This window comes from Phyllobates terribilis, unplaced genomic scaffold (genome assembly GCF_046119375.1).
Source record: "Phyllobates terribilis strain yellow unplaced genomic scaffold, ASM4611937v1 Scaffold_11__3_contigs__length_659146591, whole genome shotgun sequence".
NCBI lineage: Eukaryota > Metazoa > Chordata > Amphibia > Anura > Dendrobatidae > Phyllobates > Phyllobates terribilis.
The window spans coordinates 539058385-539078612 of NW_027362771.1; the positions used below are offsets into that span (position 1 = coordinate 539058385).

Here is a 20228-nt window from a genome sequence, read left to right on the forward strand (position 1 = left end):
GGCTTTTTCAATACACTGTTAGATTGTATAGGGGGATAGTGAATGTATACATTAGCTAAGCATTAATATGTGTGGAGGTCTCCCAACTCCCCTGATGTCGAGGGAATTATGTTGGGTTCCAGCATGTCCAAATTTTTCCAAAAGAGTGTGCTTGTTGCTTATCCACCTTCCTATACGGAATCATGAATGTTTAGCATACCTTACATGTATATCTTAGCTTACTTTACCTTATTTGTTCCTGTTTTTCAGTCTAAAAACCACTTCAATGCCAACTGCACCTTCTGGAATTACTCTGAGCGCTCGATGTTGGGTTTTTGGTCAACACAGGGTTGTCGGTTGCTGCATACTAACAAGACCCACACGACCTGTGCGTGCAACCACCTAACTAATTTTGCTGTGCTGATGGCCCATAGAGACATGGTGAGCGCGCTGTTACTGTCATGATTTATTTCGTTTCGGAAGATTAAGATTTCATTACTTTAATAAAATATGACTTTAACTTCTCTTTTTAATTTGGTTCCTAGTGGGTTTCTTTTATAATCAAGGTTTTCTGTAAAGGTTTTACTGAACAGTTGGCCCTGAGATTCTTAGTGACGTATTTCGTCCTATGTAAAGTAAAACCATAAATCACACATTATGACAATCAGAGCCGAGTTGTAGAAAATACACAATATTACACAGGTTTGTGTAACAAATTGGGCCCTCCTATATGTACATCATGGTTGTCCAGTTTTATTTTAGAGGATCTGCATAACAAATGTTGGATGATTTTGTAAAACAAAATTTTTGTTTTCTCAGTACCAAGGGCGTATAAATGAGCTGCTTCTCTCGGTCATCTCCTGGGTGGGAATAGTGATCTCTCTGGTTTGTCTCGGAATCTGTATATCCACCTTCTGCTTCTTGAGGGGTCTTCAGACTGACAGAAACACCATCCATAAGAATCTGTGTGTCAGTCTGTTCCTGGCTGAACTTCTTTTCCTCACTGGTATCGACAAAACTCAGTACCAGGTACAACTAACTTGTTTTCCCTGACCTCAAAACTCTAGACTGAAAGACATTTACCTTTCCAACCTAATTTCTCATTCCATCTCTAAATGTCTACTGTTATTACCATTTCTCCAAATTGTGTCCAACGAATTGGTGGTGACCATGTTGTATTTTTTTAAAGGTGGTATGTCCCATTTTAGCTGGTCTCCTGCACTTCTTCAGTCTATCGGCTTTCTCTTGGCTGTGTTTGGAGGGTGTTCAGCTTTATCTTATGTTGGTGGAAGTGTTTGAAACAGAACATTCCCGAAGGAAGTACTACTATCTGTGTGGATACGTGTTTCCTGCTCTTGTGGTGGGGATCTCTGCAGCTGTGGACTACAGGAGCTACGGCACAGATAAGGCGTAAGTCTTCCTCTGTTATCTACGATCTTGTATTCTATCCCGATACGTACACCGTGACCATGTATCTTCTACAAAGTTGTATTTTATCCCAATATGTACACTTCTATGTATCCCATTCAACTTACACCATCTCCATCATCTACTGTCATTACCATTCCTCCAAATCATTATCAGTGACTTGGTGGTGACCATGTTGTATCTTCTACGATCTTGTATTCTATTCTAATAAACCTCATCCAACTTACACCATCTCCATCCTTGTTATTACATGTCTTTTTACTCTCTTCATCCTTCCAATGGTCATTGTTCATCACATTCTTCATATTTAGTCATATTTCTAATGGTCTCCATATTCTTTTTCCCATGTAACTGCTTTCATAGGTCTTGTATTGTCTCAAACAATGTAATTTTGCCCTTAACCATTCTCCCTCATTCTTTGTAACTGCTCTGTGACTGCAAGTGTCTTCATCTCTCATTAATTACTTATCTGGATGTGGCTGTTTCTCTGCGTTTCTATCAATGTTCCTCACTGTCTGTTTTGCCGCTTCTCTTATTGTCACAGTTGCTGGCTGCGAGTTGATAATTATTTCATCTGGAGTTTTATTGGCCCGGTTTCCCTTGTTATTGTGGTGAGTAATGATACTGGTGTCCTTTCTCTTTAGCTCACTGTCACTGCTTAAATTTATCCGGCACTATGTTTTCTGCTCTCCTTTATATGTCTTCTTTTTTCTCACTCTTCTACTCTTTTTCTAGGCTTCATTACTCAAATAGTCCATTTTGCATAGGGCTAGGACTACACAAAGACATTCCATCACATCTAAGGATTGTCAATGTGGTTGCATTATGATACGCAACTGTAAAAAATCCAAACCTATTGAATTTGTGTTTTGCAAAATTTTCATGTGACTTTTCCCCATAGACTTCAATGTAAGTCACATGTGACTGTAAATCGCACGCGACATGTCTGCTATTTAATTTTACACTTTTTTACAGCCAAGTTGCAGCTCTAGAACAGTCCAGTGATAGGGAGCCGCGGGCAGGTCACACCAAAGTTTTTGGTGCAGGACACATGTCTCTGTGTAGCCCTAACATTACACAACTAGGCACGTATATCGTGTAGTCCTTGGGTTATGTTGCATCTCTAATTGATTCCTATCCATGAGCAATAAGCAAATCAGTTTATTCATAGGATAGAAGGAACAAAATTCACATCCTGCTTATTTATGATCTTCGACCAAGTATCCGCAACTCTAAAAAAGTTTTTAAAGCCCCACTTCTTTGCAGTGTATTTTTCTATGATTTTAATTCATTGTTTACAAGCATTTTTATGGCACTTATATTATTTTAAAAAATAAGCAGAGAAAATGATCAGATCACCACTTCTTTGGACAAACAATGAGACATATTTCACCGGTGTCCTGCCAGAAAAGATCACGTAGAGTAGGTAGAATCCAGCACTTGCGATTGATTAAAAATCCAATTCTTCTTTATTAATACATCTAAAAAAAGCCCATGATAGAAAAGGTATTAAAACAGATAAAAACCTACTCGTCTCAGGGGGTTAGACTACCCTTACTCATGGTACACGGCCCAAACGCATTTCAGGTGGTAAGACTACCCTTACTCATGGTACACGGCCCAAACGCATTTCATGTGGTAAGACTACCCTTACTCATGGTACACAGCCCAAACGCATTTCAGATGGTAAGACTAGCCTTACTAATGTTGCATGGTCCAAATGTGTTTCAGGTGGTTAGACTGCCCTTACTCATAGTACACAGCCCAAATGCATCTCAGGTGGTTAGACTACCCTTACTCATGGTACACTGCCCAAATGCATTTCAAGTGGAAAGACTACCCTTACTCATGGTACACTTTCCAAATGCATTTCAGGTGGTAAGACTACCCTTACTCCTGGTACAATGCCCAAACGCATTTCAGCTGGTTAAACTACCCTTACTCATGGTACACGGCTTAAACGCTTTTCAGGTGGTTAGACTACCCTTACTCATGGTACAAGGCCCAAACGCATTTCAGGTGGTAAGACTACCCTAACTCATGGTACAAGGCCCAAACGCATTTCAGGTGGTAAGACTACCCTTACTCATGGTACAAGGCCCAAACGCATTTCAGATGGTAAGACTACCCTTACTCATGGTACACAGCCCAAACGCATTTCAGATGGTAAGACTGCCCTTACTCATGGTGCATGGTCTAAATGTGTTTCAGGTGGTTAGACTGCCCTTACTCATAGTACACAGCCCAAACGCTTCTCAGGTGGTTAGACTACCCTTACTCATGGTACACTGCCCAAATGCATTTCAGGTGGAAAGACTACCCTTACTCAAGTACACTGCCCAAACGCGTTTCAGCTGGTTAAACTACCCTTACTCATGGTACATGGCTTAAACGCTTTTCAGGTGGTTAGACTACCCTTACTCATGGTGCATGGACCAAACGCATTTCAGGTGGTAAGACTGCCCTTACTCGTGATACACGGCCCAAACGCATTTCAGGTGATAAGACTACCCTTATTCATGATACACGGCCCAAAAGCATTTCATGTGGTAAGACTACCCTTACTCATGGTACACAGTCCAAACGCATTTCAGATGGTAAGACTACCCTTACTAATGGTGCATGGCCCAAACATGTTTCAGGTGGTTAGACTGCCCTTACTCATGGTACACAGTCCAAACACATTTCAGGTGGTTAGACTACCCTTACTCATGGTACACTTCCCAAACGCATTTCAGGTGGTTAGACTACCCTTACTCATGGTACACGGCCTAAACACTTTTCAGGTGGTTAAACTACCTTTAATCATTTAATACATTTTGTTTGTGCCATGTACCATGAATAAAGGTAGTCTAACCTCCTGAAACGCACTGGTATTTGGTTTTATACCTTTCCTATCATGTGCTATTTTGGGAGGTGTTCATTATTTAATTATATTAATTAATATAATTAATAATTAATAAGAATTGGATATTTAATCAATCTCGAGTGCTAGATTCTTTCAGCTAGATATTATTTTTTTGCTATTGTGAAACCTTGGGGGAAAATGTTACAGAACCAGCTACAGCTTTTTATTTTTGCTGTAAAAAAAAAATGAAAAATGTGATATTTTTTCAAAAATATTTTTTTTATTAAACGGACTGTGCCCTACATGGCAGCAGCTTAGATAAGGATGTGGGCATCTCTTACTCCTAAAGTGATACACATGCCTGGATAATTGCAAGATTTATGTAGTCTGTTTTGCTGTTTTCTATCTTCTCTCCTCTCCTTTATCCTTCTAATGCCGGTTGCACACATCAGTTTTCTTTTTCTCCTACGTGAAAAATGGACCATGATTTTTTCAGAGTGCTGGATCCATTTTTGATCCGTATGTCACTTTTTACAATCTTGTTGCATATGTTTTTCTCGTATGAAATAAAAAAAGTCTTCTCCTATCAATTAAACAGTAAAGTACAGACAGATAAAAGATGACATCCATGTGCTGTCCGTTTTTTTTTCAAGTTTTATTGACTTGCATTGGCAAGTTTGATCCATAACATGGATCAAAATAGGACACGTCTCCATTTTATTTCTCCGGATAATTGGTCATAGATAATAAAGGAGGCGTGAAAAGGCACATTGATTGTATTGGGTCTGTGATCTGTTCGTAAAAATAACTGATAGCACATGCACTAAAAAAAAACTGAAGTGTGAAAGAGCAGTAAAAGATGGCTCTGCTTTTTTGCATTTGCTGTTCTGGCGTTTTAGGTTAAGTTCCCTTAATGAGTTTTTGACGCTGCGTATTTTTCGCTCCAAAAAAAACGCAACGTCTTACAGTTTCAGTAAAGTGGATAGGATTTATAGAAATATCATGCCCACTGTGATTTTTTTTTACGCTAGTTGCGTGCGTATGAAGGGCAGGTACAGTGCCGATGCTGTGGGCCGGTTCTGACTCCTCTTCGCCCTGAAACCCCTCTTCTAAACAGGAACCTGATGTGTGTGTGTTGTGCTGCGGGATTCATTCTGTACTCGCTTGTCGTTCGGGAGTCCTTGTTACCTCCCCGTCCTTGGGACCAGGTACAGCTGCACACATAACAGGAGACATTAGGTCCGGTTCAACAGGTTCAGCTTTACAGTGCAATTCGGATAAATTTGGCTGCGGCATGTAGATTGAGACAGAGTCCCCTCCATTTGTTGTTCCCGTTACCCAGGATGCTACCAGATCTTGTCTCCATGCTGCCCGAACTGCCACCACCTCAACAGCTTCTGTTGGTACCAGGGGTTTTCTATCCGGCATTACAACTTCCCTGAAGCCCACCATCTTTCCCTCTTGCTGTGACTGGACCGGTCTCTTCCACTCTGGGGAGACAGAGCCATGGAATCCAATGCCTCTTCTGGGCCACAGGCCCAAGACCGCCCCGGGACCTGCACGAAGCTTAAAATGTGTCCTCATGCTCTTTGGAGACTTGAAACCAGGCAGGACCCTTCACCACTGATTCATCCACTGAACTTGAAGCTTTCACTCACTAACACTGTCTGAGACTTCCCTCCTAACTAGGAAGTGCTTCCCCTTTTTTATCTAATCTAACCCCTCCCAATATGCAGACTATTCCCAAGTTTTTAACTATATCTTACCCTGACTGCTGCCAAAGGTAGCCCTATTCCTTATAGTGGTTCTCCTTTGGACAACCCTCCCCAATCCCCGAGAACGGCCCTGAGGTAAAACCTCCAGGAAACTGAGACACCAACCGGCCATAAGTATAAAATGCAGATTTATATACAAAACATATGACAATAAAATATTACTATTCATTACTATAAAATTCAACTCCCTCTTGACACGGCATCTTCTTCTCATCCCTTACACGTGTTTTAGCTACTTCATATGTTAATTTCTCTTATGGCCATAATGAGTTTTATGTGCAGATTTTTTCCATAGAATTACATTAGATTAAAAACATGACATACCAAAAAAGACAAAAACCGCAGCATCAAAAACACGATAAAAAACACACTCAAAAACACAAAGAAAAAAAATGCAAGGAACCTAATTTAGTTAATAGGTACAGAAAATCTGCACCATCAAAAACTCATCAAATACGGTACTCATCGTGGGAACGTAGCCTTAAAGGATTTTTCTAGATGAATGTAAATATAGTTTAATCATTGCATAATTGAAAGTTATACAACTTTTCTAATTTACTTTGGCAAAAATGTATCCGGTACCTTAGCTCATTAAAAGACAATACAATACAATTTCACCAAACCACCAGCTGTGAAAAATATTAGGAGTGTGCGGGTTTTTGGCCACAGACAACAGAGATCTCGAAAGCGGTGACAAAAATTAAACAAATACGTATTAAAAAGTTGCAGCACTTTTCATTATACAAGGATTAAGATTTATTAAATAAGATTTATTAAAATAAAACCCGGAGAGTACAAGTCTTGCAGATTGCAAATTGTAACTTAATTTCACTTAGAGAAATAGTAATTAAAGAACCACCCGAGATCTCAAATATCATTCATTTCTCTTTACCAACAACAGTTCCCAATAAGCAAGAACCTGATCCTTTGGACATGGATGGATTATTTCTTAAAGGGGTTGTCCGGTTTAAAACGACAAGTCTGCAGTTGCGTAGTGTGACTGCAAACTTGTGAATCCTCACATGGCGCACACTGTACACTGTGAGGATTCTCCGGTGTCAGCGAGACCGCAGGTATGTGATATGTGTACTCCAGGCCAGAATCCGACAAGATTGTTTCCAGTCTCGCACAATACACTTGCATTGAGCGACATGAATGGGTGAGTGGCATCCGAATAACATTGGTCTGAGCGCCATCTGATAAAAAATCAGATATTACTCGTCCGATGTATACGGCGGTGTGAACGACCACTAGATGACAAACTTACGCTACTACATCTATATTGTATAGAGAAGCTCGAGTCTCATGTGTAGCTCTGAAGGATACGAGTACGGCACATCTGTTACTGACTTTCTTGCTTTTGAGAAGTTAATTTCAACCATCAGGTCTTAACCAAATGATGCTTGTAATAAAAATGTAAAATTAAAGGGGAAAAAAATGACAATAGTTCCCTCCTAGGACCAATTAGGTATTTTAATTAATATACAATTTTCAATACAGCTTAAGGGTTGTATTTTTTAAGTGATGGCAGACTGACTCCGCTGGAGCATAACTTTGATGGCAGATCGGCCCTGCGGCGTTATAAGGCGCAATCTCCGTATGTTTTCTACTACACTAAGACTTGCTCTGACAAGGGCATTTTACACTTGTGGCAAAATATGGATATCATTCCGTATGCAAGTCCAGGTTCAGGTTGGAGAGAGCTTGTGCGAAGCGTTCTAGTCTTTAATGCCACATTCATTTATTTTATGTTTTACATATTTTTCCAGCTCTACATAATTATGAGAGGATACAGAATTCAACAACCAAACATAAAAAAATTGCTGTGCTGAAAGTAACATGAAGAACATAGGTTATCTATGATGGGGGGGGGACACGTCTACTATGGGGCCTCATGGAGGGAGGTAGGGCCAGGTCAGGTTTGTGACATCCCCTGTTCCAAATCGATGATGTAATTCTTAGTAGGACTATGCTCTTCACAGGGACAGGTGGACTTACCATTGGTGCAACCTGTGCATTCGTAGAGGGGCCCCAGAGGTAAGGGGGCCACATCCACCTCCAGATCCAGGTGGGTTTGTGAATTATGATGAGGTATTAGACTTGCACAGGGGCCTTCTTCTGTTTGGTGGATGCCCCCGCCACTGGACAATGGACTGACAAGTTGTTTCAATGGTCATTGAATGGGGCAAACAGTTGCCTCCTATCCTTCATTACGATGTATCTCCCCATTCCTCCCATGCTAAAGTCTACATTTCATCTCTCCAGGTGAACCTCCTAATCCTCCTGGTCACTCTTCACAAGATGCTGCGGTCCTCTTCTGTCCTAAAGCCGGATTCCAGCCGCCTGGAGAACATCAAGTGAGAGCTCTTGGCAAACCCTACATCTTCTCTTCTCCTGTGTCCCCACCCCTCCTCTTCATGCTTTCGCCTTCACCCTTTCTTTTTAGTTATGTTTTAAAGAACATATGTGTTTTATTATCTTTCCTTAGGTCCTGGGCTTTGGGAGCTGTCACGTTGCTCTTCCTTCTTGGTCTTACTTGGGCATTCGGACTTCTGTTCATTAACAAGGAGTCTCTGGTTCTGGCTTATCTCTTTACGACCTTTAATGCTCTCCAAGGCTTGTTCATCTTTATCTTCCATTGCGCTCTCCAGAAGAAGGTTAGCATGCAATGCATCACATCTGTAACATGAAACTTGCGGGGAATTTCACAAATAACATGGCCTTAGCTGAAAGACACTCCATTGCAATTATACTGTGCAGAAACCTAAAAAACCCGCTACACTCGGAACTCACTAACCGCTAAACGCTTATTTTTGACACATAGAGCCAACGCAAAGCATTACTTTTTTACTTAACAGATAATGACAAACATACAATATTAGATCAATATGAGAGCTCTACCACTGCAGATTGCTTAGACACACGGTACATAAATCACTGTACCGAAAAAAAACATTCCGTCTTAAAAACATTGAGCAGTTAAGAGGACACAATTGTTAGCTGTGTCCTCTTAAAGAGTAACTAAACTTTTTGTTACTTAAAGTGAATCTGTCACCAGGTCTTTGCTACCCCATCTGAGACCAGCATGATGTAGAGGCACAGACCCTGATTCTGGCGATGTGTCACTTACTTTACTGGGTGCTGTAGTTTTGATGAAAAACTGTTTTATCTGCTGCAGATCTATCAGTTCTCTGAATGTTGTGCTCTGTATAATCCCGCCCACACCACTGATTGACAGATTTCTATATTCACTATGCATAGGCAGACAGCTGCCAATCAGTTTTGGGGGAATGGTTGGACTACCTGACAGTAGGTTTATTAGTCCTCTATTGATAATCTCCTGCTGATAAAATAGTAATGTCATAAAAACTACAGCACGCAGCCCAGAAAGTGACACATCGCTGGAATCATGGTCTCTGCCACTACATTATGCTGCTCTTAGATTAGTTAGCAAAAACCTAGTGACAGATTCCCTTGATTATTCTCATGACACAAAGTTATGAATATTTGTAATATACTTCATTACCTAATTTTGCTTCCTTTTTCCCCAGAACATTATGCTGCAGTGCTGCCTCGATGCTCAATTTATGCTGCTTTAGAAGCGCCTTTCAACTGCTGCTCAGCAAAGATCCATATACTATATTAAGTCAGTCTATGTACTGGAATACCTCTATTAGAGCCTCTCTGATCCCCACCCCTATACTCAGGCAGGGAAATTCCCATACACAGACGGAATGTTGCGTGAGGATATTGCCGAGCAGCAATTGAAAGCAGCTTCTAAAGGGACATATCCTGGTCATTAAGACAGCAGTGGAGCATAATTAGGTAATAAAGTAAATAATAAAAACTCATAACTTTGCAACACATGGAAGATAACTACTGTATATAAAAAGCTTACAAATGGTATACTCCCAAGCACTCATCTGTGCAAGCTTCATACAACTCTCTACAGTGTTCTCAAATCATCCAAGGGATCAAAATCCAAGACACTAAACGCCCTCCTCAGATTAGTCGATTTATTAAGTTACAGCACACACAGAGCAAATAACATGCAACGTTTCGGCCACATAGGGCCTTCATCAAGCCATAAGTGTATACCTCTGTTCACTTATAGCTTGACAAAGGCCCTATGTTGCTGAAACGTTGCATGTTATTTGCTCTGTGTGTGCTGTAACTTAATAAAGCAATTAATCAGAGGGGAACGTCTGGTGCCTTGGATTTTGGACCCTTATATAAAAAATGTTTAGCTACTCTTTATAATTTAGATTTTTTTTCTGGTCCATATGTGTTATATTCTGAAATAGTAGTCTCCAACATGTGGCTGCTGCTGCAAAAATAAAGCTCCCAGTGGCTGTGGCTTGCTGCGGACGGTAGTTTTTCATCAGTGAGAGCCACAGGTTGGGAACACTGCACTGCTTCACTGCATAGCTTCTATTGGACCTCACACCTAACCACAGATGGTGGTGAGGGATGCTTGGATATCGAGGCTTAGGATGCCCCAGAATTGTTCCTAGTTTAGTTCGGTCCCATAGGCTACCTCAATATTAATATTGTGAATCCCTTGCCCCTGCAGGTACATAAAGAGTACAGTAAATGTCTGAGACACTCATACTGTTGCGTGAGGGGCCCAGGAGCTGAACATGGCACCCTGAAGTCTACTGTTAATAGTCGATATTACACCCAGAGCCGAATCCGCAGGATGTGGAATGATACAGTGAGGAAACAGACAGAATCGTCCTTCATTGCTGGAGACCTCAACAGCACCCCGACTCTCAACAGAGGTGTGTGTCAGCGGTGGCTGATGTCTTATATACGGTATTACAAGAGATTTCCTTCTGTCTTCCTGGTCCTGGATCCAGAAGACTGACTATTGTTTATCGTCTCCCCCCAGGCACAATGGGAAACCACTTGCTGACAAATCCTGTGTTGCAGAGTCGTGTTGGCAGCAGCCCATACAACACGCTGATCACGGAGTCTGTGGGCTTCAGTCCATCTTCCCCAGGATATAACGCCACTGGTGAGACTGATTATTTGAAACAATAACGAGGTTTTTTTTTCAGCCATTTATGATTTTTTTTAGTAGGAACTTCACAAAAATGACCCTAAAAAAAGTTTTTGGTAGAGATTTTAGCCCTATTCTCTGTCGTGGGACAAGTCTGAATCTTCCTCCCAGGCCTTGCCATAGCTCACACCGGCTCCTTCGTTACTCCATTTTAAAGAAATGATTAGTTTTGCAAAGTTAATCAATTGTAAAGTGACACGTAATGTCAGACATCACGACATTGCGACGACCATTACCTCTTAATTCCAGGTGGTCGATACAGGCAGTGAAGACTTGCATATCCAATTTACATCTTGGGATAGGGCCAGCTTTATAGAAAAATGAGTCCTAGGCAAAAAGTAAAGTAGGGTCCTCAATTTTCTTGACAGCTGTTCTTGTTATGCATAAATATATATATATATATATATATATAATATACAGTGAAGGAAATAATTATTTGATCCCCTGCTGTTTTTGTACGTTTTCCCACTGACAAAGACATGAACAGTCTATAATTTTAAGGGTAGGTTCATTTTAACATTGAGAGATAGAATATCCCAAAAAAAAATCAAAAAAATCACATTGTATAAATTAGATAATTTTTTTGCATTTTGCAGTGAGAAATAAGTATTTGATTCCTCTGGCAAACAACACTTAATACTTGGTGGCAAAACCCTTGTTGGCAAGCACAGTAGTCAGACGTCTTTTGTAGTTGATGATGAGGGTTGCGCACATGTCAGGAGGAATTTTGGTCCACTCCTCTTTGCAAATCATCTCTAAATCATTCAGATTTTGAGGCTGTCGCTTGGCAACTCGTTGATTCAACTCCCTCCATAAGTTTTCTATGGGATTAAGGTCTGGAGACTGGCTAGACCACTCCATTACCTTAATGTGCTTCTTTTTGAGCCACTCCTTTGTCGCCTTGGCTGTATGTTTTGGGTCATTGTCTTGCTGGAAGACCCAGCCATGACCCATTTTTTAATGTCCTGGCAAAGGGATGGGAGTTGTCACTCAGGATTTTACGGTACATGGCTCCATCCATTCTCCCATTGATGCGGTGAAGTAGTCCTGTGCCCTTAGCAGAGAAACACCCCAAAACAATGTTTCCACCTCCATGCTTGACAGTGGGGATGGTGTTCTTTGGGTCATAGGCTGCATTTCTCTTCCTCCAAACACGACGAGTTGAGTTAATGCCAAAGAGCTCAATTTTTGTCTCATCTGATCACAGCACCTTCTCCCAATAACTCACAGAAGGCAAACTTCAGACGGGCCTGCACATGTGCCTTCTTGAGCAGGGGGACCTTGCGGGCACTGCAGGATTTTAACCCTTTAAGGCATAATGTGTTACCAATGATTTTCTTGGTGACTGTGGTCCCAGCTGCCTTGAGATCATTAACAAGTTCCCCCTGTGCAGTTTTAAGCTGATCTCTCACCTTCCTCATGATCAATGATACCACACGAGGTGAGATTTTGCATGGTGCCCCAGATCGATGTCGATTGACAGTCATTTTGTATTTCTTTCATTTTCTTACTATTGCACCAACAGTTGTCTCCTTCTCACACAGAGTCTTACTTATGGTCTTGTAGCCCATTCCAGCTTTCTGCAGGTCTATAAACTTGTCCCTAACATCCTTAGAAATCTCTTTGGTCTTGCCCATGTTGTAGAGGTTAGAGTCTGACTGATTGAGTCTGGGAACAGGAGTCTTTTATACAGGTGACTATGTAAGACAGCTGTTTTTAATGCAGGTAACGAGTTGATTAGGAGCGTCTAACTGGTCTGTAGGAGCCAGAACTCATAATGATTTGTAGAGGATCAAATACTTATTTCTCACTACAAAATGCAAATACATTAATCTAATTTATATAATGTGATTTTCTTGATTTTTTGGGGGGATATTCAATCTCGCAATGTTAAAATTAACATACCCTTAAAATTATAGACTGTTCATGTCTTTGTCAGTGGGCAAACTTACAAAAACAACAAGGGATCAAATAATTATTTCCTTCACTGTATATATACAGATACATATGTACTTTTTAGCCGACTATTGATTCAAAAACAAATAAAACTTACATATCAGTGACCAAATAACCGCCAAACAATGGCTAAATAATAATTTGCATACTTCTAGAAGCAGACATTTCCGGTCTCACTCAATACACTTGCATTGAGTGAGGCCGCACACGTCTAGTCGGCATGTGACCGCATGTATGCAAATCGAATACTTGCGGTCATGCTTCCGGCGACGGTACTGGAGAATCCTTACAGCACGCTGATCAAGCGATGGGAGGATCCATAAGTCTATAGTCACATACAGTGACTGAAGACTTGCAGCCTGAGGCCAGACAACCCCTTTAAGATGGATGTTCGCTGCCATGTTTTTCTAATCCTGGGCAACCGGATTTGTACCGGTTTGCACTGATCACTAGATGATCTGAATGTAAGAACCTCTGGAGCTTGATGACAAAATCCAAGAACTATGTGAAAAATCATCCGTTGCTCAGAATCCAACCCGATCATGAAAATAAATATCTGCTCCATAAATTTCAAACAATGTCACTGGTATGACGTCTGTTCCAGCCTGCAGTTTCCATTAAGGTGTTTGTGTCTGTGTCAGTCACGACAGAGAGTATTTGTCATCCTGTACATCAGCTGATGTTCTCATCACGTTTGTACATGTCACATCACATGTATCTACATGCCACTGCCTGTTAAATAAAACCTAGGTTTCGGTGCTTATCATTACACTTATATATCAGAACGGCAACGCAACATGGAGCAATACTGTATACCACCTAATCTATACCAAGGGAGCAATGGTGACAGCTAGTGGGGTCACCCCCATACAAAGAGGGTATATGACTGCTAAGTATTCAGCAGAATAGAATATTGTCTATATAGATAAGATAAAATATAACTTTTAATCATATATATTAAAAGGCAACATCAAAAAATCAAGGCCAAGGACGAGGACTTATAAAGTGCAGGTGCTCAAAAACGCAACCAGTGCTCAAATGAAAAATGGCATATATCATAGCAGATGATATACAAATCTCTTCTCTGATATACATTACCCCTGGCTCCTGGACATCTGGTTATCTATTCCCCGAAAAGTACTACTAGTGGTGAGATCAAATCATTTTTTATTTGAGCACTGGTTGTGTTTTTGAGCACTTGCACTTTATAAGTCCTCGTCCTTGGCCTTGATTTTTGGATGTTGCTTTTTAATATACAGTACAGACCAAAAGTTTGGACACGCCTTCTCATTTAAAGATTTTTCTGTATTTTCATGACTATGAAAATTGTATATTCACACTGAAGGCATCAAAACTATGAAGTAACACATGTGGAATTATATACTTAAAAAAGTGTGAAACAACTGAAAATATGTCATATTCTAGGTTCTTCAAAGTAGCCACCTTTTGCTTTGATGACTGCTTTGCACACTCTTGGCATTCTCTTGATGAGCTTCGAGAGGTAGTCACCGGAAATGGTCTTCCAACAATCTTGAAGGAGTTCCAAGAGATGCTTAGCACTTGTTGGCCCTTTTGCCTTTACTGTGCGGTCCAGCTCACCCCAAACCATCTCGACTGGGTTCAGGTCTGGTGACTGTGGAGGCCAGGTCATCTGGCGTAGCACCCCATCACGCTCTTGCTTGGTCAAATAGCCCTTACATAGCCTGGAGGTGTGTTTGGGGTCATTGTCCTGTTGAAAAATAAATGATGCTCCAATTAAATGCAAACCGGATGGAATAGCATGCCGCTGCAAGATGCTGTGGTAGCCATTCTGGTTCAGTATGCCTTCAATTTTGAATAAATCCCCAAGAGTATCACCAGCAAAGCACCCCCACACCATCACTCCTCCTCTTCCATGCTTCACTGTGGGAACCAGGCATGTAGAGTCCATCCGTTCACCTTTTCTGTGTCGCACAAAGACACGGTGGTTGGAACCAAAGATCTCAAATTTGGACTCATCAGACCAAAGCACAGATTTCCACTGGTCTAATGTCCATTCCTTGTGTTCTTTAGCCCAAACAAGTCTCTTCTGCTTGTTGCCTGTCCTTAGCAGTGGTTTCCTAGCAGCTATTTTACCATGAAGGCCTGCTGCACAAAGTCTCCTCTTAACAGTTGTTGTAGAGATGTGTCTGCTGCTAGAACGCTGTGTGGCATTGACCTGGTCTCTAATCTGAGCTGCTGTTAACCTGCGATTTCTGAGGCTGGTGACTCAGATAAACTTATCCTCAGAAGCAGAGGTGACTCTTGGTCTTCCTTTCCAGGGACGGTCCTCATGTGAGCCAGTTTCTTTGTTGCGCTTGATGGTTTTTGCAACTGCACTTGGGGACACTTTCAAAGTTTTCCCAATTTTTCGCACTCACTGACCTTCATTTCTTAAAGTAATGATGGCCACTCGTTTTTCTTTACTTAGCTGCTTTTTTCTTGCCATAATACAAATTCTAACAGTCTATTCAGTAGGACTATCAGCTGTGTATCCACCAGACTTCTGCACAACACAACTGATGGTCCCAACTCCATTTATAAGGCAAGAAATCCCACTTATTAAACCTGACAGGGCACACCTGTGAAGTGAAGACCATTTCCGGTGACTACCTCTTGAAGCTCATCAAGAGAATGCCAAGAGTGTGCAAAGCAGTCATTAAAGCAAAAGGTGGCTACTTTGAAGAACCTAGAATAGAAGACATATTTTAAGTTGTTTCACACTTTTTTGTTAAGTATATAATTCCACATGTGTTAATTCATAGTTTTGATGCCTTCAGTGTGAATGTACAATTTTCATAGTAATGAAAATACAGAAAAATCTTTAAATGAGAAGGTGTGTCCAAACTTTTGGTCTGTACTGTATATGAGTAAAAGTTATATTTTATCTTATCTATATATACAATATTCTCTCCTGCTGAATACTCTGGTTGATACTTTTGAGAGTTACCTTGGTTATATCACCGCAACCTATTGCTACATTGTTACATGGTAACTTTAGCTGCGACACAGGTCCCCGTGGCTAAAAATCGCAGTATGCCACAGCTACATTGCAACATCATGCAGTTCATTGGGGCTCGTATTACGACCCACAGGGTACTGAGACTGCAAAAAGCAGTCGCGTCCAAAGTCGCCATGTAGCCCAGGTCTTAAACAGTTCCCAATGTGTCCAATACTAACTGTATAATCCAATGGTGGCTGCATAAAGGATTGAGGAGGATGCCGGCACCTCTTGATGGCTGGTTTTACAGTTCTGAATTTTGTATTCTTTTCATTTATTAATGTGATATTGAGAGTTTTAAAGCGTTACTTCATTTGTACAGTAATTGCTGCCATTATTGTGTATATCAACACTTGCAGACACACTGGCTAGGAGGGAGTTAAGGATCAGGTAAAATGTCCTGATACGGACAGGGGCTTAATTAATATAAGGTTGAGTCCAATAAGTTTTCGCAGAGGGAAGTTGTAGTGTGTTAGACCATAGTGTGTGAAGAAAAAAGAGCAGCAGTAATATCAAGAAAATAACTTGGGTGAACAGTAGTAATTGGATATAAAGGGAACCTGTCACTAGGCTTTCCCTATATAGACTGCATCCACTACCAGGGGTGTAACTATAGTAGGTGCAGGGGTTGCAATTGCACCCAGATCCTGGAGCTTAGGGGGGGTGGGCAAAAGGTCCCTTTAGAACATATGAAAAGACTATTACTATTAAAAACCGGTAATAGTTGGGTACCATGTTGGAGGTTTAGCATCGGGGCTCATGAGTTCAAGTTACACTACTGTACACCATCCTTGTGCTGTCTTCAGTGGTGTTCCTGAACTTCCTCCTAAGGGCCCAGCTCCTTCACATACCTAGGAAAATGCCTTTCATAACTGTCCCGCGTCATATGCTAATCAGCACTGAACAGTCCGATAGGCATCTCTTGACCGTGCTCCACGCCTCCTCTGTCCCCACAATTGGCGTTCCCTTTAAGATACTGGAAGAACATCTCTGGTGCCCCAGAGTTGTAGCGAAAGAGAGAGGAGAGCTCAGTTTTAGTTGTATATGGAGCCACAGCTGCGGGCCGAAATGAGACCTTGAGACAGCAAAGGAAAGTGGGACTGACTGAGGCAAAATAAAGAACAAGTCCTAAAAGTTATGGTGAAGGAATACTGGGCCGTAGTGAGCAAAAAATGTATAGGCAGAATCAAGGGTCCAAGTAGGCAGTGTCATGGAACTGTAATGTGTTCCTCAAGTATTGAGCCGCCACTGACAATAATGTTATTACCCTCTGTCGTCTGATTATGAAAGCAAATCAAGTTCTGAAGTGAAAGAAAGTTTATTTTTATAAACCGGAGTTTCTCCTTCCTCGATGTCAACAGGGGTTCTTAAGATTAGTGTCAGTATGTAGTACATGGAGTCAAATCCGTGTCTGGATATACGGCTGCGACCCCTGCCTTGGTCGTTAGGCAGTGCCACACTAATACCACAGTTACTGCTGGACATTGGCAGCGAGTGGGAGTTTAGCTTGTAGATTGCTGAGACTAGTTGTCCTTTTCCTTTCCACATGTGTTTTGCTGCCCTGAGCTGGTATGTAATTAGCTGTCTGCTGGGAGCCATGGATGAGGCTCCACTTTACAGTATATAAACTACAACAGGCAGTCTCTAGCTGACAGTTATTTAGTTAGTTTCAGCTAGACCTGTGCTCTCTTAGGTTAAGTGCCCACGTAGCGTTTTTGTAGCGTTTTTTGCGGCGTTTTTACGGCTGCGAAAACGCTTGTAAAACCATCTGCCATGCAAAGCAATGTGAATTTGGATGTGCTGTGCACATGATGCGCTAATTAGCGCGCCGAATTCGCATTGCGTTGCAAAACGCAGCATGACCATTTCTATCGCGATTACGCTGCAAATCCGCGGCCATTGAGGAACATTGAAACGCAGCAAACCCGCAGGTATATGTGGATTTGCTGCGTTTCAATTAAATTCAATGGCCGCGAATTTGCAGCGTAATCGCGGTGCGTGTGGTACCCGGGATGAAGAGGAGACTACAACTCCTCTTCATCCCGGCTACCACGCGGTGAAAAAAAGAAATAAAAAAGTTAAAAACAAACAAAACCTGTATATTCACCTCTCCGGCGGCCCCCGGTCTGCTCCCGACCACGTCCTCTCTCCTCGGCGTCCCGCGGTGTACTGTCAGGACCTGCGGTGACGTCATTTAGTCACCTGATGGTCACGCGACCGCTGACGTCGGCGGTCAGGTGATGGTCGCGTGACCATCAGCTGACTAAATGACGTCACTGCAGGTCCTGACAGTACACTGTGGGACGCCGAGGAGAGTGGACGCCGCCGTGAGCAGACTGGAGGAGACCGGAGAGGTGAGTATACAGGTTTTTTTTATTTTTAACGTTTTAATTCTCTTTTTTTTACTATAGATGCTGCATTTAAAGCATCAGTTGTTCACACATAATAAATCCATGCTGGTTGCATGGATTTATATTGTGTGACCAACTTGTCAAGCACTTTTCCAAGTGATGCTCAAAATCGCTGGGAAAACTGCTTGAAAAAACACATGCGAAAACGCGTGTAAAAATGCGGAAAAAACGCTTCTCTCTGGCAGAAAAAAACGCATATAAATCTGCATGCGTTTTTTTCAGCCAGAGAGGCAAAAACGCTCTGCATCAAATCGGTTACGTGGGCCTTAGCCTTTGATCCAAGGATCCAAGGCACTGGGAAATCTCCTTCAAAAAGACTTTATTGACACTACACTGTGTGCCGAATTATTAGGCAAGTTGTATTTTAGAGGATTATTTTTATTATTGATCAACAACTATGTTCTCAATCAACCCAAAAGACTCATAAATATCCAAGCTTAACATTTTTGGAAGTTGGAGTGGGATTTTTTTAGATTTGGCTATCTTAGGAGGATATCTGTTTGTGCAGGTAACTATTACTGTGCAGAATTATTAGGCAACTTAATAAAAAACAAATATAATCCCATCTCACTTGTTTATTTTCACCAGGTAAACCAATATCAGTGCACAAAATTTAGAAATAAACATTTCTGACATGCAAAAACAAAAAACCAAAAAATTAGTGATCAATATAGCCACCTTTCTTTATGATGACACTCAACAGCCTTCCATCCATAGATACTGTCAGTTGCTTGATCTGTTTTCCATCAACATTACGTGCAGCAGCCACCACAGCCCCCCAGACACTGTTCCGAGAGGTGTACTGTTTTCCCTCCCTGTAGATCTCACATTTTATGATGGACCACAGGTTCTCTATGGGGTTCAGATCAGATGAACAAGGGGGCCATGTCATTATTTTTTCTTCTTTAAGACCTTTACTGGCCAGCCATTGTCCTGCATGAAATTCATGTTTTTCTTGAATGATACCGACTTTTTCCTGTACCACTGCTTGAAGAAGTTGTCTTCCAGAAACTGGCAGTAGGTCTGGGAGTTGAGCTTCACTCCATCCTCAACCCGAAAAGGTCCCACAAGTTCATCTTTGATGATACCAGCCCATACCAGTACCCCACCTCCACCTTGCTGGCGTTTGAGCCGGAGTGGAGCTCTCTGCCCTTTACTGATCTAGCCTCTGCCCATCCATCTGGCCCATCAAGAGTCACTCTCATTTCATCAATCCATAAAACCTTTGAAAAATCAGTCTTAAGATATTTCTTGGCCCATTCTTGAGGTTTTATCTTATGTTTCTTGTTCAAAGGTGGTCGTTTTTCAGCCTTCCTTACCTTGGCCAGGTCCCTGAGTATCGCACACCTTGTGCTTTTTGATACTCCAGTAACGTTGCAGCTCTGAAATATGGCAAAACTGGTGGCGAATGGCATCTTGGCAGCTTCACGCTTGATTTTCCTCAATTCATGGGCAGTTATTTTGCGCCTTTTTTGGCCAACACGCTTCTTACGACCCTGTTGGCTATTTGCCATGAAACGCTTGATTGCTCGGTGACCACGCTTCAAAAGTTTGGAAATTTCAAGCCTGCTGCATCCCTCTGCAAGACATCTCACAATTTTGGACTTTTCAGAGCCCGTCAAATCTTTCTTCTGACCCATTTTGCCAAAGGAAAGGAAGTTGCCTAATAATTAAGCACACCTTATATAGGGTGTTGATGTCATTAGTCAACACCCCTCCTCATTACAGAGATGCACATCACCAGATTTAC

The 20228-nt window shown here is 41.6% G+C and overlaps 1 protein-coding gene across 3 annotated transcripts in view; it reads left to right on the forward strand.

Moving 5' to 3' along the window:
- ADGRL1 (adhesion G protein-coupled receptor L1) overlaps positions 1-20228 on the forward strand; it is a 492076-nt gene that overhangs the window by 461958 nt on the left and 9890 nt on the right. For all 3 annotated transcript variants that reach the window (XM_073653856.1, XM_073653857.1, XM_073653858.1), the window contains 8 exons: positions 250-420; positions 799-1008; positions 1169-1389; positions 1952-2018; positions 8296-8387; positions 8519-8687; positions 10604-10811; positions 10922-11047. In XM_073653856.1, coding sequence (XP_073509957.1) covers positions 250-420; positions 799-1008; positions 1169-1389; positions 1952-2018; positions 8296-8387; positions 8519-8687; positions 10604-10811; positions 10922-11047 — 1264 coding nt within the window. The remainder of the gene's footprint in view (positions 1-249; positions 421-798; positions 1009-1168; positions 1390-1951; positions 2019-8295; positions 8388-8518; positions 8688-10603; positions 10812-10921; positions 11048-20228) is intronic.